Below are 24,259 nucleotides of genomic sequence, written 5' to 3'. Positions count from 1 at the left end.
ACATGATTTCATTATGTAATGCATTTTGTTTTCCATATAAAGTCAAATAGTACTTTATCAATCTCTTTACAAATGTGTCTATTCAGATGCAAAGCCGTTGCTGTGTAAGTCAGTCTAGAAATACCGTCAGCCTTTGTAATTAGATCTCTCTTCCTTAAAGAAAGATCTCCCAAAAGCCATTGATTTAATTTCCTTTCCTTTAATTTCCTTTTCGCCTTTTCAACAATTGGGGTGAAATTTAGTAAACACCTTTTGTGCTGATCTTTAGTAATGACTATTCCCAAATACTGAACCTCATTTTTACAAGGGAATACCATAATACCCCACATAGCAAGCAGTCTTGTCCCGAATATGTCCTCAATCTGGCACTGCTGGCCTCCTGTGGGCAATGGCATGTCTCCTGTCAGCTGGAGCTGGGCCGTGTCGTGTGTGGCAATAATGGCACAGCATGATCATGGCAAAACACATGACGGTTGAATGTTGGTGGGAGGAGTGTGATCCAGATCAGTCCAGTGATCATCTGATCCAAATCAGGATTGTGACCTTGGGTCATAAAAATGCACTTTCCCACATAGGAAATGTGATCTGACCCAGCTCTGTCCCACAGAACCCCTTTTCCCTCGGCCCACATAACGAAAAGAATGACGGCCCTGTAGTGGCCCAGATCTGGATCAAAGACAAGGGCCACACATACCCCTTTTCCACCAACAAGAACCGGGTGCTGGTTCAGAGCCAGAGCCAGAGCTGGTTCAGAGTTGGTTCGACTGACGAGCTTACTAAGAACCGGTTTGCCTTTCCACCGGCTAGAGAGCCACAACAGAGCCAGATCTTACGTCACTGTATACGTCTCATGTTGCCCAGCAACCGCTAGTGCGGTAGCGCCAAACACAAACACGGCAGGCTTGTTCGAGATGCATCGGCTTCTCGCAGATCGATCGCCGCATGACATCAAAGCACTGCGATAGCGATCTAAAAGCACAAGGAGTCGTATGCTCTCCAAACACTCCCGCAGCTCCGATCGGTCCTTGCCGCTCCGATGCATCTCGAACAAGCCATCAACAATAACGGACGTTGCAATACTATGGATGCTCATGGGTTTGCAAAAATACATCGGAATCCAACGCGTTCGTGCAGCTCGCCGTAACTTACATAGACGAATATTATAATCGAGCTGCTATTAGCTCGACTAGCTGCTATTTAAAAATGGCGGTCACAAGTTTCTATTCGTCTTGTTGGTCACGGTAACCCCGCCCCCAGCCCCTGACGCAAGCGGTTCTTTCTTGGCTCCGTTCTAGACCCTGCAATGATTTGGTGCTACTTAAGAACCAGTTTTACTGGTTCGGAGCTGGTGCTTTGGCGGTGGAAAAACAAAGAACCGATTTGAAACTAGGCTCTGGCTCCGAACCAGCACCAGCTCTGCCTTGGTGGAAAAGGGGTAACAATGACCATTACTGGCCCAAGTCTCGGCCAATTAATAACCCACAACTGGCCCTGCACTGGGACAAAATATGAATCAAATCCGTTTAATCTACTTGGGAAAACAATTTCAGAGCAAGTCAGAGTAAAATCAAATGTAACAATTTATTATGTCAGGTAAATCTATCATGCCAATTTCATAATCAGTTCAAGGATAACAAATACAACAACAGATAAACTTTGCTACGTGGGAAGAAGCTTCAGAACATTCCTTGATGGCCATAAGATCACATTTAGCAAAATATACCAGATGCCCTTGAACATTTCCAGATTAATTCAGTAGCCACAGAAATCTGGTTTTGGTTTTTACTGAGATTTTTAGAGTATCTTATAATTCTGGTGTTGTTCCTGCCTTATGGAGAACTTCTGCAATAGTTCCAGTGGCAAAAGTTTCAAGGCCTTTGGGATAACATGATTTTCGACCAATAGCACAAACATCTCTAGTGATGAAAAGTTGAGCGTTTAGTAAAAAAGTACATCTCACACTGTAGATCCTCTGCAATTTGCATATCAGTCCTTTAGGGGGATAGAGGATGCCGTTTTAACTGTATTACATCTGCTGTTTTCACATTTAGAGAAACCAAAGACTCATGTTAAAATCCTATTTGTGGATTTTTCATCAGCTTTTAGCTCAATTTTCCCAAGTACGTTAGTAGATACCCTGGCAAACGAATTTTCACTAGACACTAATGTAAAAAAAAATAAAAACATGTCATTCAGCTCAGTTCAGTTCTTATATAATGGTGTTCAATGCAGGCAGATCAATAATATTGTTGAATATTAAATTAAATGTCCCCAACTAAGCAAGCCAAAAGACAAAGGCAAAAATGGCGACAGTGGCAAGGAACCAAAACTCCTTCAGTGACAGATATGGAGAAAAAAACCTTGGGAGAACCCAGACTCAGTCGCTCAGTTCTCCTCTGGCCATCGAGAGAACAGTGTATGATTATGATCCAGGCAGCATTACAGGTCAGAAGTCAGATTGGATCAGAACATTCAGAATATATTATCCAGTTCCATCTGGTTGAAGATCGGAGTCACGGGTATTGAGACGAGTTTGTTGAGGATGAGTGCCGATGACTGTCGTGTCATGTCGTCTTCGCAGAGAAGAGTCTAGTTGACAATCTCTGCTGACACTTCAGGGATGCGCTGTGGTCGTGTCTAGGCGCAGGTCTTCATCTGATCTGGATACGGCCCGGCTGGCTAAATAATGCGTTGTGATTTAATTGGCTCGGCGCCAACCAATAAAACGGCTCATTTGAGCACCCCATTGAACACATCTCATTTGTGGATCCATTCTGAAAACAAAAACTCAAAGTTCAAGTTCCTCCTCATTGAAACGCCTCAGAAGACTCGACGGTGAAACTGAATGATGGAAAAGACGGCGTGAGCATTGACGTCATCGGCCTCCAACGGTAGATGATCAAAGACGCGCCAAATACTGTTCAGAACGACAAAACACCTATAAACATCAACATAATCAGGGTACACTTTAGAATAAGGTTCATTTGTTAATGAAAATCTACACAGAAATAAATGAGTAACACAATATTAACAATCTAGTAACTACTATTAACTAACAAGAAACTGATTAACGAATTAGTAAGTAATAGCACACAGAATGAAAGTGGTCGTTCACTATTAACTAATCAATAACTACTATTTTTGTAATGCTTCCCAGAGAATTACTGAACAAGTTTAATAATTTATGCAAAACTAATCAATAACTAATGCAGGACAAATGACTAGCACTACATTAACATTTTAACTGCTATTGTAAACGAATACACAAGGTTATTTACATATATCAATTTAATTTACATTTAATAGCATAGCAGACTTATGATTTGAGAAAGCTTTCAGTATTTAGCCTATGCTGTCATATAGCAATAATTATCAAGCTCATATATTCATATATATGTGTGTGTGTGTGTGTGTGTGTGTGAATATCTTGTGAATGATTAGAAGATTCTACACTTTAGGATTGGCTTTTCATTAGTAACTACTGTAAGAATCATGGTAACTAACTAGTGACTCAAGTGTTACTGCACACGTCTGTGGGAATTACTAATTATTTGGATCTGTATTATAAAGTGAAGATCTGTCTCAAATTTATATAAAATGTCATAAATCAAAAAAGTTATAAAGAAAAAAAATCTAGTGAGCATCAGCATGTTCTTCGGCATGATGAGTGAATGAAGAATAAAGAATAAACCCAAACCTCTTTGTTCTTCAGTATCATGATGTTTCATTCTGCAGGTTCTGGATCACTGCCGTTCTCTCCGTCCTCTCCTTCCAGATGCTTTCTGGTACTCAGGCTAATCACATGTTAAAAAAAAAAATATATATATCGGATTAGATCACATATTCCAGAGTTGCTGACAGACTGAATCTCTTGTTGCAGTGTGAACACTTGTAAGGTTTTTCTCCAGTGTGAATTTCAATTGCCTGGTGCAGTTTTAAACTTGAATGATATATATTTTTTTAAATAACTATTTGTCAAGTTTCAGGAGTTTTTGTTCACAAAATTATTAAGTTTTAGGTTGATATAACTAGGGATGCACCGATGTGAAAATTGTGGCCGATACCGATAACCGATAATAATGTTGCTGTTATGGCCGATACCGATATTTACCAATGTCGATTTCTCTGTATAGAAAACAAATTTTAATGATTATCAAATAAAGAGCTATTTTCCAAAACACTTTTTTTTTTTTACTTTAGAAATGAATGATATTGGGCACCTTTACCTGTATGCAAAATATGTCACACATACGACACACATGCATTATATTGCAATGCATATAATGTGTGCTGGTCAACTTGTCTAAAATTAAGAAACCTTTAGAAAACAGAAAAAAAAAAACCGGGAACATTGTGTACAATTAAGATAGGCTACTTCATTTATTATTCCAGTATCCAAATATGATACTAAATTCCACAGAAAAAAGGGCTTCTATTTGTGACGTGCTGTCTTTGCCTTTGAACATTGCACATTTTAAACAGGACACGCATTAGCTGAATAAATGTTAGCCAATACAAACATATTTATAGAAAACAGTTGACAATGAATAGACAGGAGTCCAATAATAGCATAACGAATCACTTATTCTAAAAATAATAACAAGTAGGCTATAAGACAAATCCGACATATGGGCTGTGTTAACAGTAAAACGTCCGTCACTTAACGAATTTTAAAAACACGGATGGATAATACAAAATGCTTTCTGACATTTTGATAGAAAAAAAAAAAACAAGCAAGAACAAAATTTAAACTTAGCCCGTCAATTTTTCATTTTACAATTATATTCTCTCTCTGTGTGCGCGCACCCGTGTTTGTGAGGGAGACACGCGCAGCACTGATACAACGGTAGCCTACTTTTTAATCCATAAGTAACGAACGCGCTAGTTTTCATACAAAATAAATATGTAACATAAAGGTAGGCTACTTTAGTTATTATTAACACAATAACATAACACATGAAGGCTACGTTTCTCAACACTGAGAATTAATAAATAAACACCTGTTTCTCCACTCGCGCTTATCAGTAATCCACAAATCACACGTGCTATCACTTTTGAGAAAAATCAAATTCGAACGGGTATCAAATATCAAGCAATATATTCAAATATCTACAAGTCAAAAAACGATCATTCAAAAATGTGTCATGAAGAGGGAAACATTGTTAACGCAGTCCAGTGCGACTTATGTTTATAAGTCGCACTGGACTGCGTTAACAATGTTACTGACGGGACAGTTCTCTGTTACGCACGTCTGAAAGCAGCACTAAAAGACCGCTTTAAAACTTTCACAGAGACCTCAAACACAAAGCATAAAGCCTGTCTTTAAATTTAATTTCGTTTTGTATTAATTGTATCTTAATTTTGATCAATGTTTCATCAAAAATAAATAAGAAGTAAATATTAGAAAATATTTAATCAGGACATGGAGGCGACGGCGCGTGAACTGAAAGCTGTCTCAAATAAACCGAAACCTACCTGCCTCCCAGACCTAACCTGAGATATATATAGAAAGCTTGAAACATCTATTTTTAAACAGAACAATTCAAAACGAAAGAAAACAGACTGTTCTCTGGTTATGTCATTGTATGAAATGTGTATTTCTCTCAGGCGCGTTCACTATTGCTAAGATCGCAAGTCAGCATCGTCAACTTCATCTTCAACTTCACGTCAAATATCGGCCTGTTCACATCGGCCCTATTTTGACATCGGAACGATACCGATGTGTAAAAAAAATTACCATATCGGCCAATATTATATCGGCGGCCGATATATCGTGCACCCCTAGATATAACTATATATTGCCAAGTTGACCAAAGAGGAGTTGTTGGTATTTAAATAGTTTATTTTTTTTACATTCATGTTAATATTACGTTGTCAGATTTGTGACATTACTTTTTATGTAATGCTAAAACACTGCTGGTCACTTTCAGAAGTTGTAGTGAGGCTTTCTTTCCAAAAAGAATGTGAAGCATTTATACTATATTGGCAAGTTTTGGGACGTCTGCCTTTACATGCACATGAACTTTAAGGATATCCCATTCTTAATCCATAGGGTTTAATATGGAGTTGTCCCGTTTTTTGCCGCTATAATAGCTTCAACTCTTCTAGGAAGGCTTTCCACAAGATTTAGAAGTGTGTTTATTGGAATTTTAGACCATTCTTCTGGAAGCGCATTAGTGTGGCTCGCAGTCTTCGCTGTAATTCATCCCAAAGGTGTTTTATCAGGTTGAGGTCCGGAATCTCTGCAGGCCAGTCCAGTTCCTCCACACCAAACTCGCTCATATAGCCTATGTCTTTATAGACCTTGCTTTGTGCACTGGTGCGCAGTCATGTTGGAACAGGAACATCCCCAAACTGTTCCCACAAAGCTGGGAGCATGAAATTGTCGGTAATATCTTTATATGATGAAGCATTAAGAGTTCCTTTCACTGGAACTAAGGGGCCAAGCCCAACCCCTGAAAAACAACCCCACACCATAATCCCCCCTCCACCAAACTTTACACTTGGCACAATGCATTCAGGCAAGTCCCGTTCTACTGGCAAACGCCAAACCCAGACTTGTCCATCGGATATCCAGTCAGAGAAGCGTGATTCGTCACTCCAGAGAACACATCTCCACTGCTCTAGAGTCCAGTGGCATCCCACACTTGTCATTGTGCTTGGTGATGTAAGGCTTGGATGCAGAGCTCGGCCATGGAAACCCAATCCATGAAGCTCTACGCACTGTTCTTGAGCCAATCTAAAGGCCACACAAAGTTTGCAGGTCTGTAGCTATTGACTTCTTTCGTGGCCTACCACTTCATGGCTGAGTTGCTGTTGTTCCCAATTGCTTCCACTTTGTTATAATACCACTAACAGTTGACCGTGGAATATTTACTAGTGTGGAAATTTCACGAATGGACTTTTTGCACAGATGGAAACCAATCACGTTACCACGCTTGACTTCACTGAGCTCTTGAGAGCGACCCGTTCTTTCACAGATGTTTGTAGAAGCGTCTGCATGCCTAGTGCTTGATTTTATACAACTGTGGCCATGGAAGTGATTGGAACACCTGAATTCAATGATTTGGAGGGGTGTCCCAATACTTTTGGCAATATAGTGTAAATTTGTCATACCATTTTCAGCTTTTAAATATAATTTTAATTAATTTTACACACTTAAAGCAATATCGTATAGCATATCGAATATCGCATTATTTAACAAGGTATCGTATATCGCATTTTTGTTTTAATATCACACAGCCCTATGTTAGATCAACCAACAAAATGTAATGCTGCTCATCCTAGCTGATAAGAAACTAACTTACACAGAACAGACCGTGTTTCTAAACACATAAAGATGAACTACTTACCGTGATCTCAGACTGTGGTGATGTGGTTTCTCCACTTTATGGATCTTCATGTGTTTCTTCAGGTGAGTTATAAAAGAGAAACTCATTCCACACTGATCACACGTGTGCGGCTTCTCTCTGCTGTGGATCCTCTCATGTGTTTTCAGTTCTGCTGAGCGAATGAATCTCTTGTCACAGTGTGAACACTTGTAAGGTTTTTCTCCAGTGTGGATCCTCTCATGTACTTTCAGATATGATGACTGATTGAATCTCTTGTCACAGTACGAACACTTGTACGGTTTTTCTCCAGTGTGGATCCTCTCATGTGTTTTCAGATTTAATGATATACTGAATCTCTTGTCACAGTGTGAACACTTGTAAGGGGTTTCTCCAGTGTGGATCCTCTCATGCATTTTCAGATATGATGACTGAGTGAATCTCTTGTCACAGTACGAACACTTGTAAGGTTTTTCTCCAGTGTGAATCATCTGGTGCAGTTTTAAACATTGTGCTGAAGTAAAAGTCTTCTCACACTCAAAGCACATATGAACTCCTACACCAGTATGAATTCTTTGATGTACTTGTAAATTATACAGCAGTGAAAAACTCTTTCCACATTCAGAACATGAGTGAGACGACTTCTTCATATGAACCCTCAGGTGTGCCTTCAGGTTTGATGCCCTAAGAAATTTTTTTTCACATTGATCACATGTGAACGTTTTCTCTCCAGTGTGAACTCTCATGTGAACCTTAAGGTGTCCTGATTGTGCGAAACTCTTCCCACATTGATCACATGTGTGAGGCTTCTCTCCAGTGTGGATCATCATATGTCGAATAAGATTTGGTTTTTGTGTGAAGCTCGTCCCGCACTGATCACAAGTGAACAGCTTCTCTCCAGTGTGAAGTCTCATGTGAAGCTCAAGATAACCTGTGCTTGTGAAACTCTTCCCACACTGAGCGCAGGGGAGCGGCTTCTCTCCAGTGTGGATCCTCATGTGTTGTTTAAGAATACGTTTGTCCATGAAACTCTTCCCACACTGAGTGCAGAGGAACGGCTTCTCTCCAGTGTGGATCCTCATGTGAATCTCTAGACTATCTTTCCGTGAGTAACTCTTCCCGCACTGATCACATGAGAACGGCTTCTCTCCAGTATGAACTCTCATGTGACGGTCAAGATTACGTGTGTTTGTGAAACTCTTTCCACACTGAGTGCAGGTCGTAGATTTCTTGGCTCTTCTTTTCTTTAAAAATGTCTTTTTAGTCTTTGAGCGTCTCAAAGGTTTTTCTCCAGGTTTGACATGATGTTCCTCCTCCACTTCACTCAGTTCTTCACTCTCCTCCTTCACTTCACTCAGTTCTTCGCTCTCCTCCTTCACTTCACTCAGTTCTTCACTCTCCTCCTTCACTTCACTCAGTTCTTCACTCTCCTCCTTCACTTCCATCAGGTCTGAAATGAAAGAAAATGTTTTAATTTTCAGCATATCAAAATAATTAAAAGAGAGAAATATGAAGTCATGAAACATACAGATCGTAGAAAATGGCACATCATTATTTACAGCAGATTCTCACGATTAAAATATAATCTATTGCGTTGATCACGAGATATTCCTCACGGAGGAACAGTTTTAAAAATGCCCATTAGGGGTGTCAAGGGCTAAACAAAAAGGCTTTCTTTGTTCCAAATGCTGTAACTTTTGATTACTTTACGATATCACCACAAAATATGATCTGGATGCAGCTCACATGTAGGAGAACTTCACCAAAAAAGAAATGTCCTCCCACCTTGTTTCCTTCCTGAGATATTGCATGTCAAATAAGAAGTTCTGTGTAAACGCACAGGTAAATATAGAGCTTTGTATGGTTGGAAAAATACACACTTTGTATTCTGTTTGTTTCACAGAAGAATAGTTGCACATGTTTTTGAACGCACAGTAAAGTGTAACACACTATTTTGTTCTGTGCGTTTTACAAAGAAATGAGTGCCGAGTCTTTATTATAACCAACAGGTAATTCATAATCTAGACAGACAAAAACATTAATAATTCTGATAACATGCCAGATGAGATGGACTCTGTAATTGGGATGATAGGTTTATTTTTCTGACAACGTATTAGGGCTGCACGATTATGACAAAAATCATAACTGTTGAAATATTCCCTTGAAATTGTTATTGCGTTTATTAATGAAGTTTATAATAATTTACATATTTGTATGTTTTGAATAGCTTTATACCAGTAGTTCTCAACTCGTTTGGCCATGGGACCCACATTTCCCCACAGTCATCAAGCTACAAACCACTGTTTTAGGAATTATATAGACCTATTATAATTAGGGCTGTCAAAAGATTAATCGCGATTAATCGCATCCAAAATAAAAGTTTGTGTTTAAATAATATATGTGAGTGTACTGTGTATAATTAAATTTGTATCTAGAAATACACACACATGCATGTATATATTTAAGAAAAATGTGTTATTTATATATAAAAAAATAAATTTATATTTTATATAAATGATATATAAATATATACAGTATATGTATGCAAATATTTCTACATGCATGTGTGTGTATTTATATATACTAGGGCTGGGGTAAACGATTATTTATTAAACGATTAGTCGGGCGATTATTTTATCGATTAGTCGACTAATCTAACGACTAATTGGAATTATTTATCCTGTCTGTTATTCGCATATCTCTGTCGAACCGTTACTCCGATGGATTTCTAACTCGACAGCAGCTGTCTGGGCACGAGTAAGTGCAGTGCCAAGTTTGACGTTGTTTGGATGAGAAATGCAAAAGATATGTTAAATATATCGGTAAAAGAAGCACTTAGAAGGTTGTGGTTTAAAAATAAACATTCTGACATAAACACACTGCCAGCTACAATGTTTAGCCTACTTCTGAATAATAAAGTATAAATGTGATATCCATTTTTTGTTTATGCAATTAATCCATTGAATCAATATAAAAGTTATTTTTCACATTGAAACTGTTGAAAATACACAACAAAGTAAGTTGATCCACATATGACAGCCTCTGAACTCGGTCAATACTAATCTGGACTAAACATAGGCTACATTCAATCAGCCATCGCTAAGAAATACCTTCTGAACGACGGCGACCTTCTTTTTTTGACGGCGATCATCTGTAAAATGGCTTAGGTCCTGCTCGGTTTTCGTTGACTTTGAGCACAAGAATTGAAAGTTTTTTAAAAGATCCCCTGGGGTTAACGTGTCAGCATTCGACAGAAGTTTGACGCTGTCGTGTGAGAACAAGCAACAGTCGGCATTTCTCTTCCTCCCGCGTGCCTCATCTTCTTAATCTCCTCACGTAAATGATTCGATTTCGATGGCTTACGTTTCTTCCCTACGGCAGAATCCACCACAGGTTCATCAATGCCGTCAAATGTATACATTTTTTTGTTTGTTTGTTGATCAAAAAGTGCAAAGTAGATAAGGAAAACTAGGATGCCGGGTGTCAGAGCGCCACCGTTACTGTTTACAATGCGTGGAATGGTGCGCTGTGATTGGTTGAGCGGATTTATGGCATTCTGCAGAGAAAGGAGACTGGCGTTTGTCGCGGTTTGGAAAGAAAGGGAGAAAACATGGCACAATAACACGGCGGGCGGTGTGTGTGTGGCGAGCTGTACCTCCGGGAATGGTGCAAAAAAAAAAAAATAAAAAAAAAATAAAGAAGCGTCGACGCAAAAAATATGACGTCGACGTAATTTTGACGTCGACATCGACGCACCGCTACAGCACTAATATATACAAAATAATTATACACAGTACACATGTGTACTGTGTATAATTATTTTGTATATATAAATAATATATAATTAACCAACTAACATTTGGAAAATACGAACATTTTAATGAATCCGAAAATTTACGCCAGAACCCCTTTACACACGTTTTACACAAAAATTCGTTCTGCTCGTGTTTCATGAATGAGACCCATTGTGTGTACGTAATGAATCCTCACATGGAGAAGAAGAATGGCGGAAGGAGGAACGCTGCCGTCGATTTATCCCCCTTCTAAAAGCAGGGCTGCCAACTCTACGCATTCAGCGTGAGACTCACGCAATTTACACTTTTCACACGCTCTCGCGCCACACATCCATTTTCTCCCACAGAGAAAAGTCACGGAGCAAAGAGGACACTGACACTGACAGACTAGACAGAGCAGGTTACTTATGATATGAAAACAATTCTCAGCTCTCAGGTTCTGTCCATTTTATTACAAAATTTAGACAATAAATACCGTTTTGGCGCTTGTAAATGTGATGGACAGATCGCTGTAGTTCAAGTAAACCGAACATCTGTTACCTTTTAAGATACAGTACAACTTACCGAAAGGTATTTATGCCTCATACATAATTTCGATCAATCAGTGTTTTTCAGCCACGGAAAGAGGTCAATAAAACTGCAGGAGAACAATTATGCCACGGAACGTTACATTTACCTCAGGAAAGCCATTTAATGACCAACACGGTGTAAAAATGGTGTAAAATTCTGTTTAGTTACCAAATGTTTTGACAATCACAATTACACCTATTGTGACACAAGATGTTTTTTTTTCTACATCCAATCAATTGACAATCAATATGAACATTTGACAAACTTCGCTTTACTGACCATTTTTGAAAACCAAAAATGAAACTGGAAAGAGAAAAATGTCCAGGGTGCTCAAGGAGTTCAAAAAAGTTTGTTTAGAAGGTGCTCTTTGGGGTCGGGAATTCAGTGAATAATAATAGAAGAAAATCCAAGGCACTCTTCTTTTAGAAATTAATAAAAAGCCTTTATTTGACTGGCTATTTCATGTTAGAAAATTTTAAAAGACATGGGGAAAAAAACAACCCACGCGTAGCGGCACAAACAGCCTTCTTCAGGGTATGTTTTACAATCAAACACTTTCCTCTTTTATAGGTGCTAATTAGAAACACCTGAATGACAAATTACATGCACATACAGAGAAGATCCACTAGGAGGTTGCATTACAAATTACATCAAAGAGAAAAGAAGATAGAAAAAAAAAAAAAAAAAGTTCATACATACACATATACACATAAGAAAAAAAAAAAAAAAAAAAACATGGACATACATACACATACTCATATACACATAAGGAAAAAAAAAAAAAAAAAAAAAAACCTGTACATACATAAACATACTCATATACACATTAGGAAAAAAAAAAAAAAAAAAAAATTACAAAAAAGGACTAAAATCTATTTCTTCATTCAACCCAGGGTATTTCCTTATGTATATATGAGTATGTGTATGTATGTACTTTTTTTTTTTTTTTTTTTTTCTATCTTCTTCTTTTCTCTTTGATGTAATTTGTAATGCAACCTCCTAGTGGATCTTCTCTGTATGTGCATGTAATTTGTCATTCAGGTGTTTCTAATTAGCACCTATAAAAGAGGAAAGTGTTTGATTGTAAAACATACCCTGAAGAAGGCTGTTTGTGCCGCTACGCGTGGGTTGTTTTTTTCCCCATGTCTTTTAAAATTTTCTAACATGAAATAGCCAGTCAAATAAAGGCTTTTTATTAATTTCTAAAAGAAGAGTGCCTTGGATTTTCTTCTATTATTACCCAAAAATGAAACTGTTTGTACTATTTAATAGTTTACCTGTTTAAATCTAAAAGTGATGAAGTGCTTGAATGTTTCTAACATGAATGTTCTTCAGCATCATGAATGAATGAAGAATAAACACCAACCTCTTTGTGCTTCAGGATCTTCAGTGTGTTTCATTCTGCAGGGTTCTGGATCACTCATGTTCTCACTGTCCTCTTTAATAAACTCAGTCTTTGCAGATTTCAGCTCGTCCTGATGCATTGCTGCTCGTCTTCACTTGCAGCTGATGGGAAGTTACAGCATTTATTGGAGAATTGCAGTGGGAGGAGCTTCACTGATGATGTGAGTGATGTGGGAGGAGCTTCACTGATGATGAATTACAGTGGGAGGAGCTGATCTAGCAAAATCAAAAATATATCAGTTACTGAGTTTGTTTTTATGCTCATGGACAACAGCATATTTAGTAACATCTTCCATGTATATGGGTGGGAGACATATAAGCCTGAAAAAAGTTTTTATTTTTTACTTCAAATATTAGGCATAAAAAATATTGAGTTGTGTTGTACTGACTCTTGCTTTTCCCACAATATATGTGGTCTTTTAGATTTTGTATTTGCAATTGGATTTATTCACCAATTTGTTGCATTCATGCCTAAAATTGTCATATGGTGTGACATAAAAGTTATTCTATATAAAATGAAAATGGGATATACTCTCCCTAAGTAACTAACTTCAACATAAATTGTTTTCATGCAGATTCATTAGATTTTGTATTGTTTTTCTAAATCATCATGCAAAGTCATCTCTCCTCAGCCTTTCCAGATATTTTAGATTAATTATGTTAAACCCGGTTATAAATCTATGAAAATGCTTGTGACTCTTGCTGATACTATTTCTCTTGTGTTCTGTTGACTTTTTTTATGATTTATAATTAAGAAAGTATTTTTACTGGCACAATTCTGAATGTCACACCAAATGATATAGTGTCACGCTATATGATGAACTGCACCACTCCACAATTTGTCAATGCAAAAAAATGTATTTTATTTGCATTCAACATTCAATTAATTCAATTCAGGTAACATTAATCAAAAAACATACTAACATTGTTTAAAAACTTTTAAAATTATAAGAAACTCATAAATATGAGTAAATCAAACACCATCTCACTTCAAGAACATTAAATTAAGTATAAAATTGAAAAGAAATACATTCATTGTATAGGTAATTTAATGTTCACTATTAAACATTCACTATTATCATTGAATTTGTTTTGAATAGTTATTTATTTATCATTAAAAAAGGTGTATGAAATATTGTGTGACAAATATATCATATGGTGTGACTTAGAAAAACAGTCAAACCATATTATACAGTGTCACACCATATGACGTTTTGTTCAGTTAAGCTAATCTCTTGGTTAACTAAAAACAGCTAGCTTATACTTAGCATGTAAATTGCCACATGGCAGGAATGATTTTTAAGAATTAATAAGTAAAATTCGTATAAAGAGTTTCATTTTTATGTAAATAATGTAACACCATAAGACACAAAACATTGACCACTAGTGAGCATGTCAGATACAGAGCTTTTTAATTAAAAATTAAAAAGCCAGAACTCAACTCTTGACCTTGCAAACCACTCCAGAGATGACACTGCAACTTCCTGGTTGAGTGTGGACCTCTTCATCATAATGATATCCAAATTATTACCCCGTTTAAAATATAGATTGCAGTGACTCTCACCATATGAAGCCCATTTTACGGACAAAATGTATTTGGCCAGAACTTGCTTTAAAATCATACACAGACATCAACACTTTCTGTGTCTGTTGAAATGGCTTAATTCTGTTACTTAAACTGTTAATCTATCAATTATTTATACTTTGCTGATATATATTGTCATATTAGTAAGGTCACACATATCCCGGACAGTCACACCACATGACAATTTTGATGTTTAGATAAAAATTTGAAGTAGAGGTCTTTATACACCAACTACAGCTATGGTATGCTGTAATAATATCTTGTCTGAGGAACAACATGAAGATATATATTTTTTTAAAATACCCATTTTTATTAGGTTATGACATCATGGACGGGTAGAATTGCATGTCATGTCTCCCACCCATATACAATGGTAAAAACAGTTATAAGCATAAACAGAATACCCATCAAATCCCCTCAGTCTGCTGACACCAAAAAATGAGCTTTTAGTGTCAATTCACAGGAGATCTGAAGACATCAGCATAATAAATGAGGTGAAAACAGGAACTATTGTCATGAAATAAAGAGTGTTTTCAGCAGATCTGTTAATATTGATGAGCCTCAGACTATCAACACTCATTCAACAAGCCATTCAGGATCATCAGCAGATCATCTCACTTTATTCTGAGTGTTTGCTGTTAGAAACACATTATTTGAGTCAGGATAGATAATAAAAGCCTGTAAAACTGGCACATAACTGCCCTATTGAAAGATGATACTTATTTCTCACAATATGACATGGATAAAACATATAACACAAAACAAACACTGCTGACACTCAGGTAAATAACTACCCTACTAAACCATAAAATGTCCATATGAATCTAAATATAGTTCAACATACTAATCTACATTCATTGCAATAATGTAGCCTAATTCGTTAATGTTTTAAATTTCTGTGCAGAAACTGACAATGATCATAAAATCTTTATTAAAATAAAGAGCACCACAAAACAATAATGTTTACATTATTGTACTATGTGTCAAACTGTATTATTCATATGAGTTTGTTTTTATGCTCATAGATATTATTTTTTTTACATATATAGGTTTAAATTGTCTCACGTGGCTCCCTATTGGCTCAATGTAAAGTATTTAGCGGTATCCTTTCCAGTCTATTTTAACAATGCAAAGTAAAGAAATACCTAATTTAGCCTAATCCAAAGATGTTAAGAGTAAATAAAACGGCAGCAGCAACACTTGATATTGAGTCCCATTCCCTTCACAGATCTCAAACTTTAACTTTTGACTTGACTTTTAGTAACAGTTCTCACTGCAAACATCGAGACAATCACACAAACGAACACAAAATCGCTCAGGTCTGAATGAACTCCACATAACGTTATTCTCCTCATGCTCGCTGCTGCTGCACTAAATGTTTATTTCAGTAGGAAGACGCCAGAAAAGACGCACAAGTATCGCTGTGATCGATGAAAACAATACAGAAATGAGTCTGTCGCTTAATCAAACTGTATAAAGTGTGTTTGATGGTTGTGTAAATATGAGAAATACCGTAAACTGCTCTCCTCACCTCAGAAGACTCGACGCTGAAACTCTCTCTCTCTCTCTGTCTGTAGGTGTGTTCGACATCGGCTGCGGCTGCGGCTGGATGCACCCGATCGGCGAGAGTAGCCGCGTGCAGGTGGGGTGGAGCTGCAAACGGAGACGTGAAGTCGGACACTTTCTGGTTCCCGTAGTGACCGCTCACGTGGTGTTTGCATACTTTACCACAGCTGAAGTGAAATAAATGCAATATTTGCCAAATAATGTTTCAGAGACATTTTCATTCAATACTTTATATACTGCTTCTTCACACAGCGTCTGTTTGAACAAGAATAAAGTTCAACCTTCAACATAAGCTACTATCAATGAAGTGGAGTCTACGTTTTTTAATCAGTTTTATTTTGATAAACATGACACAATATAACATCGCAACTACATGAAAAGAGTGTTTACTGTTATAAAAAACTGATTTGTGCGCTTTAGAGGAACTAAAGGTGTTTGAATAAACACGAAACACACGTGATCGTTGTCATGCAATGGATCTGGCCAATCGTGGAACAGCTGTGTCGTCATCAGCCCTCGTGAAGCCCAGTGCAGCCGCTCTTGAGAAGCTGCGCTGGCTGAGTTCTCCGGCTACTCTCGAATCGGTCTCGCGGTACTTTGATGGCATATGTCACAGTCACGTGGCGTCGGCGCTGGATCAAGTCGGACAAAATTTCTAACCGGCATGCACTGCTTCAAGTCAGCCGCCGATCGGTCTGCGCAGAGCTGCATGAAGTCGAACAAGCCTTGTGTGTGTGTTTGTGTGTGTGTGGGCGTATTTTGAAGTGCGATTGCGTCACAGCGGCGCGACGAAGGATGTCCCAATTCAAAGGCTGAACCCTTCTTTTGGGGGTAGTTTTTTATTACTGTGTTAACAAAAAAGAAGAGTATGTTACAAATACTACAGTATACAAGAAAACACAACACATGTAACACTAGGGGGATTAATGTAGAACTACATAAACACATTGTTTGACACACATTTATACATTTTCAAAGTTTGAACTGCCTTTTTCTTCATAGAAAATCGGATTGATCAATATAAAGCTCAATTACTTTCTTAAATGATGTAAAACATGTTACATACAATGCATTATATGTAGGGCTGCAACAACTAATCGATAAAATCGATAATAATCGATTATGAAAATCGTTGTCAACGAATGTCATTGTCGATTAGTTGGTCTGCTCACGTCACGGGGAGCGTTACTGATGACGTCACTTTCATGACAACGCAGTCACGCGAAATGGCAAAGTAATCGGAGAGATACATCAGCACGGCAAGCAAAAACTGTATATTCTCATTATATGAAGATGTGAAAATGGTATAGTCTAGTTTAATTCAATGCTACTGTGTATACAGCTTTGTTTACTAACTTCGGGACAGTCACTGTCACACTAGATCTATTTTGTATCAAGCATCAGGTTGCGCAATCAGTTCGCTCGCAACATAAGTGATGGATTAAAATAGCGCTACTGCAGAAATAGGTTAAATTAAATGGTGTTTTCAAAGTGAAGCACTAAATATAAAGGCAGTTAATAACAGCAGCAGTAAAATATTGTTTTTTAGTCACTGTAGTCAGTGGTTTTCAGCGAATGCTTGTGCAGTAATGCATCATTTTTCCTGTACTTTTAATCAAGCCTGTTGTCAGCTGCGTACCTCCATTCCGCTCTCTTTTTATTGCATTTGTCTACTATGTAAGTGATAATCCCGCTTATTACATGGCTATCCACCAAATAAATCAATAATTTTACACAAAATATTGATTTAAAAAGGAGTTTATTGATTTAAAAATGATTGTATTGCTTCCGCTAAAGAAAATAGTCCGTTCCGTCTCTACGGTTAGAATCCTGCGTCCATAGCAACGCTCTGTTTTTCTGGTGTGTGTTATCAAGAAATAACAGATCGCATTCTACATTGGAATTCAAAATCTGCTGCTTAATATCTTATTACAAACATGTTTGTGTCCTAATTTCATAATGTGAAGTTTATATGAGCAGCGCAACTCAATATTTTGTTATGTTTATTTATATTTTGGATATTTAAAGAAGTTTCACTGTTTAAAAACTGGACAAACTTTTGTGTTTGGGGTTTAAAATGTAAAAATTAAAGATTATATTAGTAAAACTCAATGTGTGGCTTTTGCACTTTTTAAAGTACACTTTTACACATAAATACCCTGATTTAGGGTTTTATTTAGTTATAAACAAAAATCAAATTGAATTTTAAAAAAACCTATCCGATTAATCGATTAATCGAAAAAATAATCGTCCGATTAATCGATTATCAAAATAATCGTTAGTTGCAGCCCTAATTATATGGTGTAGTGGTAAAAAAAGAGGTGGGTAAACTAAATTCTGGTGGACCACGACATGGTCACCCGGTAAGGTGGGCCACTGCCTACCGTTGTATGTGTATCCTGATGACATCGCTATAGGCTATCATTTGATGGTATACTACCAAGGGTATCACTTGTTGTTCCCTCATCATAGGGCACACAATCACTATTCAATTCATACATTAATCTAAGTTCTTGTTAAAGAGACTCAGAAAGGAATAATATGGTTGAAATCTATCAAGTTTAGTGGGGACCGGGGACAGTTGCAACACTTTTTGCATTTCTCTCAGTTACTCAGACTATTTGGACTAGACCAACCAAATTTGTACATATTAAACTTCTGTCTGCCAATTACCCATACCATTTAAAGATGATTATATAAGACATATTGTTCACAGTATTTATTTGAATGGAAGAAGTCAGATGTTGCAATTGACCCCGACCCAGGGGACGGTTGCAACATGTTAAAAATACCTTTAATTTCATTAATTAACTTAAGCTTTTTGTCTCAATGAGCATAGAATTCTGAAAATATTAACTGTTTTAGGCCTACTATAATATTATAGTATTATTTATTTCAATAATATTATTGTAGTCTTTTTTATTTATTTATTCATATTTATCAAATAACAGTTATTGAGTTTTGTTTGTTCATGTGTAGAACATTGGCCTACACAGATTCAGTGTGCAGGTGTTACAGATGCTATTCAATCTCTCCATATTTCAGTGTCAGACAGGAAGAATTGAACAGTTTGCAATGCAACAAACTTTTATTAAACATGCAATTTATATCTTGTTGCTTGCAACCGTCCCCAACCCTATCAGCCATGACAGAACATCATGTGTCTGCTAGACACACTGACTTTGACACATGCTAACCATGCCACTTAGAAGTCAACAAAACAATAATTCAAACGAAGTAAGTTTTGTTTAATTCATACAAAATTTCAGGACAGTATGACAAAAATATATCTCATGAAAATGTTTACTTTCATACTCCAAAACAATTTTTGATGTTGAATATGTCTACTGTCTTTTTGGAGTGGGGAGGGTCTAACTGTGCATGTTCAGTATGAGTGTCATCACCCTAGCTTGTTTCTGATTGGAGAAAAATGACATGTTGCAACCATCCCCATCCATGTAGAGGGAAAAGTCTTTAACCTGGTGCAGGCTTGATTCCCTCTGAATCTCTTGCACAGTTGGGTTCTCTTACGAGAGTCCTCTCGTACTGCGTTTTATCAAAACGCTACGGGAAAAGTCTCTTTTCACGAAACACTGAAGCAAAAAATTATCCTTTAATTTTCATATATGTAAAACGCGTTGCGGCAGCAGCAGACAGCTATGGCGAGACGGCTTGCTCGCTCATTGGCTGCTCTGCGGCAACTGCTTAAGCCTATCGAGCGAGGCCTGGGATGACATCAGGCCAATGAGGGCGCTTCGCGCCCTCCTCGCCACTTCCCGCCGAAACGGGCGTGGCTTACCTCTATAAAAGGAGCTCGAGAAGGCTGACTCACTTGATTTTAATCTCTTCAGCGAAGCGCACGCATCGCTGGATCACGGAAGCAGCGTCGTTGAAGCAAGCACATCAGCGGGACGAGCCCTCGAAGCCGCTGGCCAACGCCGCCTTCTACAGCCGTACCTGCTGCGCTTTCCGACGCCTATATCCTTTCATACTATTGCTTTTCTGTGTGTGTGTGTGTGTTCTCCGCAACACTCACCCCTAAAAGAGCTGCGTCTTTTTAAAGATGCCTTCCTGCGGCTCGTGCCGAGCCCCACTCACCGAGGGAGACAAGCACGTCATCTGTGTTTCCTGCCTGGGTGAGGACCATGCAGCGCTCGCGCTCGCTGACGGCGGATGCCCTCACTGCGAGCTTTTGCCGATGGTGACTCTGAGGACTCGCCTGGCATCCTTTTCCAAGCCTGCATTCACCGCCGCGATGCCGCGCCGTAAGAAGCGCCGCTCGCAGCGGGTCCCGGAACCCGCTCCAGCCCGACCAAGCTCGCCGGTTCGCCCGCCAGCTTCACCGGCCTCTCTCGAATCACTTCCTGATGCCCAGCGCCCGCAGTCTGCCGCCGCTTCATCAGAGGAAGTCGGTTCAGAGGCCGCGTCGGGGGAGAAGGATTCCTGCTCTCTGCTAGCTTCAGGCAGCGAGGATTGGGCGAGCTTTGAGGATCTCGCGCCTCCTGCCCGCAAGCCCTCAACGAGAGCCAACATAGAGACGGAGCTCATGCGGGTACTCGCGCTGGCCGCGGCGAGCCTCGGCCTCGAGTGGTCTGCACCGGAGCCCCCCTCTCGAACCCGGCTGGATGGTAGCTTCCTCCCTGGTGAGCGCACTTCTCCGGAATCTAAGCCCGCTCCTTTTCTTCCTGAGTTACATGAAGAAGTTGCGAAGGCTTGGAACGCGCCCTACTCTGCGCGGACGCGCTCATCTGTGTCACCCGCATTTTCCTCTCTGGATAATGCCAGTGACCGAGGCTACCTCTCTCTTACGCCGGTGGAACAGGCGATAGCGACCCACCTTTGCCCGCCCTCTGCTGGACGGCGGACTAAACCGGTGTTGCCTTCCAAAGCCTGCCGCATGACGTCGACGCTGCTCGCGCGAATCTTCTCCGCCGCTGGGCAGGCCGCGTCATCGCTACACACCATGGCTACGCTGCAGATTTACCAGGGTGATCTCCTCCGTAAGCTGGACGAGATGGGACCTGACGCTATCTGCATCGCGGATTTAAAGAGCGCTTCAGATCTCACGCTCCGAGCTACTAAAGCCGCCGCACAAGCCATGGGACGGTGTATGGCTTCCGCCACTGTCGCTGAGAGGCACTTATGGCTGACGCTCACGGAGATGGCCGATTCCGAGCGCACTGCGTTTCTCGATGCCCCGCTGTCTTCCACCGGCCTTTTTGGTTCTTCTCTCTCCGAGTTCGTGGAGAGATTTACCGAGGCCCAGAAAGCGTCTCAAGCCTTCAAGCACTTCCTGCCGAAGCGCTCCGGTTCTGCAGCGGTTCGTGACAAACGGACCCCGCGGAGCTCTCAGCCTCAGCCCCCGCCTTCGGCCGCCTCTTCGCAGCAGCCACAACAGCGCAGCTCGAGGCCCCGCTCTCGGTCCAGCGCCCGGCGCCCCTCTTGTGGTAAAACCGGAAGTGCCGAAGAAGTCCTAGCAAGCCTGGGAAAGCGCAGGTGTGTGAGTCCCGTTGCGGCCGGCCTCCCACCCAAGCGCCCCGCTGTTTCAGTCCCAAGGTTTGCGACTGTTCCAGTGTTTTCTGCAGAGAGCAAGCCTGCACTGCCGCCCGCTTGCCTGCACACAAAAGCCGTTCTCACGGCTACCCAGATAAATCTCAAAAAGAGTGTATTTTCTGGTGTCCCGGCCACGGCCGATGGTGCTATAAATGTAGTCTCGATGCCCACTCCCCAGTGCCCATCACTACACATAAGCACAGCCCTACACGTAGGGCCCGCGCACATAAAATCGACTCAGGTCGGTTGCGCTTCCAGCATAGTGAGAGTGCCCACTTCCCAGTGCCCACGAACACCATGTCTAACACATCACAGGCTCTCTGTAAAAACGAGAACTGTGAGCGCGCGCTCTGCTCAGGCAGACGCCGCGCCCAAAGCAGTAAATGTGCCCGCTCCCAGCCCACATCTACTCGCTCACATGGGTCCTATGAGACTTTCTCAGTCCTCCCTCACTCAGCTAAGCACTGTAGTAAGGTCGAGGACGAGCGTCTCGCCCGCTGTATTAAGCGCGCGCCCCGCCTCAAATGCCACAGGCATAACGCCTATGTTTGTATCCCCCGAAGCACCTCTGTCGCACGGCGATCAGAGCGCGCTCCGTATCCAGCCCCTAGCCAGCCATGCAGAAGCATGGGCAGCGCTCCCAGGGGTTTCGGACTGGGTGCTAGGCATTATAAAGAGAGGCTTCTCGCTACAGTTTTGTCGACGCCCTCCCCGCTTCATAGCGCGCGTCGAAACTACGGTCTCGTTGGAAGTAGCTCACCTACTTCGAGCCGAAATATCAAAACTGATAAGCAAAGGGGCGATAGAGCGCGTTCCCCCAGCTCTAAGCGAAGGGGGACTGTACAGCAGATACTTTCTAGTCCCCAAAAAGGACGGCGGTATCAGACCCATACTGGATCTAAGACGGTTGAACAGAGTATTGGTGAAACGCAGTTTCAAAATGCTCACAACCAGCAAAATTCTCGCGCATGTTCGCCGAGAAGACTGGTTCATGTCAATAGATCTGAAGGACGCGTATTTTCAAATACAAATAGCGTCACACCACAGGCGATACTTGAGATTCGCCTTCGAGGGTCAGACATACCAGTATACAGTCCTGCCATTCGGCTTGTCCCTAGCACCCCGTACATTTACGAAATGCATGGACGCAGCGCTCGCTCCTCTCAGACTCAGAGGCATGCGAGTGCTGAACTATTTGGACGACTGGTTGATCCTAGCTCAATCACGATCACAGCTCGTGGAGCACAGAACCATTTTACTCGATCACCTCGAGAATCTTGGTATCACAGTCAACTGGACAAAGAGTTCATTGAACCCCAGTCAAACGATTTTGTTTCTGGGCGTCGTTCTGGACTCACAGTCTATGACAGCGCGGCTGTCACCACAGCGCGTGTTGATCATTCAGCGCGCGGCGAGGTCTTTCCGCCGCGGCGCTGTCACCCCGCTCAGGAAGTTTCAAAAGATGCTGGGTCTCATGGCTTCAGCATCGTCAGTTCTCCGGCTGGGCTTGCTCCGCATGCGCCCGCTGCAGTTCTGGTTGAAAACGCGGGTACCGCGCAGAGCGTGGGCGACCGGTCGATTACGCCTCAAGGTCGATCAGAGCTGTGTTTCAGCCCTGGCGCCTTGGACGGCGGACGACTGGTACCAATCAGGTGTAAGCCTGGGGACTTCCTCGAGAGTGAGGATGGTGTCGACAGACGCATCCACCTCGGGATGGGGAGCTCTGCTCGAGGGCAGACCGTTCTTCGGCCTGTGGTCGGAACGAGAAAAGCTCCTACACATAAACTGCCTAGAAATGCTGGCAGTGCACAACGCGATGACGTGTTTTTGTCCCCGCATCAAGGACGAACACGTCATAGTCCGTTCGGACAACATGGCTGTGGTGTCCTACATAAATCGCCAGGGCGGTCTGAAATCCATATCCCTGTACAGGCTGGCGAAACGCCTCCTATTATGGGCTCAGCACAACTTACGCTCGCTGAGAGCAGTGCATGTACCTGGGCTTCAGAATGTGGGCCCAGACAGACTGTCCAGGAACAATGTTCCCCCGGGCGAATGGTCTCTACACCCACAAACAGTCCGGCTGTTGTGGGAGAGATTCGGCAGAGCGGAGATGGACCTTTTCGCGTCCCGCGAAAACGCGCACTGCCCCGCGTTCTTTTCAAAGACCGACAGCGCGCTGTCCCGGAGGTGGCCGCGCTGCCCGTTATACGCTTTTCCCCCCGTCTCCCTCCTGCCACAGGTGCTGGAACGGGTCAGGGAAACGAAATGCCCAGTCCTGCTTGTAGCTCCGTTCTGGGAGAACCAGATATGGTTCCCAGTTCTGATGCAGTTGGCAGATATCGCTCCATGGCCACTGCCGTTGAGGAGAGATCTCCTCTCGCAGGCCGGGGGCTCGATTTGGCACCCACACCCGGAACTGTGGTCCCTTCATGTGTGGGTGCTCAACGGATACCCGT

General features: G+C 40.9%; 1 protein-coding gene across 1 annotated transcript; it reads right to left on the bottom strand.

Annotated features, from left to right (window-relative positions):
* Positions 1-1,563: 1,563 nt before the first annotated feature.
* Positions 1,564-13,223, bottom strand: LOC308704063 (uncharacterized protein). Its single transcript, XM_081388137.1, has 4 exons — positions 13,059-13,223; positions 7,353-8,778; positions 3,698-3,794; positions 1,564-2,938 (listed from the first exon to the last, which is right to left on the bottom strand). The coding sequence occupies exons 1-3, from the start codon at positions 13,174-13,176 to the stop codon at positions 3,725-3,727; spliced, it is 1,614 nt and encodes a 537-aa protein (XP_081244263.1). The 5' UTR covers positions 13,177-13,223; the 3' UTR covers positions 1,564-2,938; positions 3,698-3,724.
* Positions 13,224-24,259: the final 11,036 nt, after the last annotated feature.

Source organism: Scardinius erythrophthalmus, assembly GCF_964197995.2.
Source record: "Scardinius erythrophthalmus genome assembly, chromosome: 1".
Classification (NCBI taxonomy): Eukaryota; Metazoa; Chordata; class Actinopteri; order Cypriniformes; family Leuciscidae; genus Scardinius; species Scardinius erythrophthalmus.
The sequence above is the reverse complement of the archived record's forward strand: the minus strand, read 5'-3'. Positions and strand labels throughout refer to the sequence as shown.

Coding starts and splice junctions, on each gene's coding strand:
- LOC308704063 (XM_081388137.1), bottom strand. CDS start 13,176: ATGCATCAGGACGAGCTGAAATCTGCAAAGACTGAGTTTATTAAAGAG. Junction 8,779..13,058: donor AGATCCTGAAGCACAAAGAG/GTTGGTGTTTAT, acceptor CTTTCATTTCAG/ACCTGATGGAAGTGAAGGAG. Junction 3,795..7,352: donor CACCACAGTCTGAGATCACG/GTAAGTAGTTCA, acceptor ACATGTGATTAG/CCTGAGTACCAGAAAGCATC.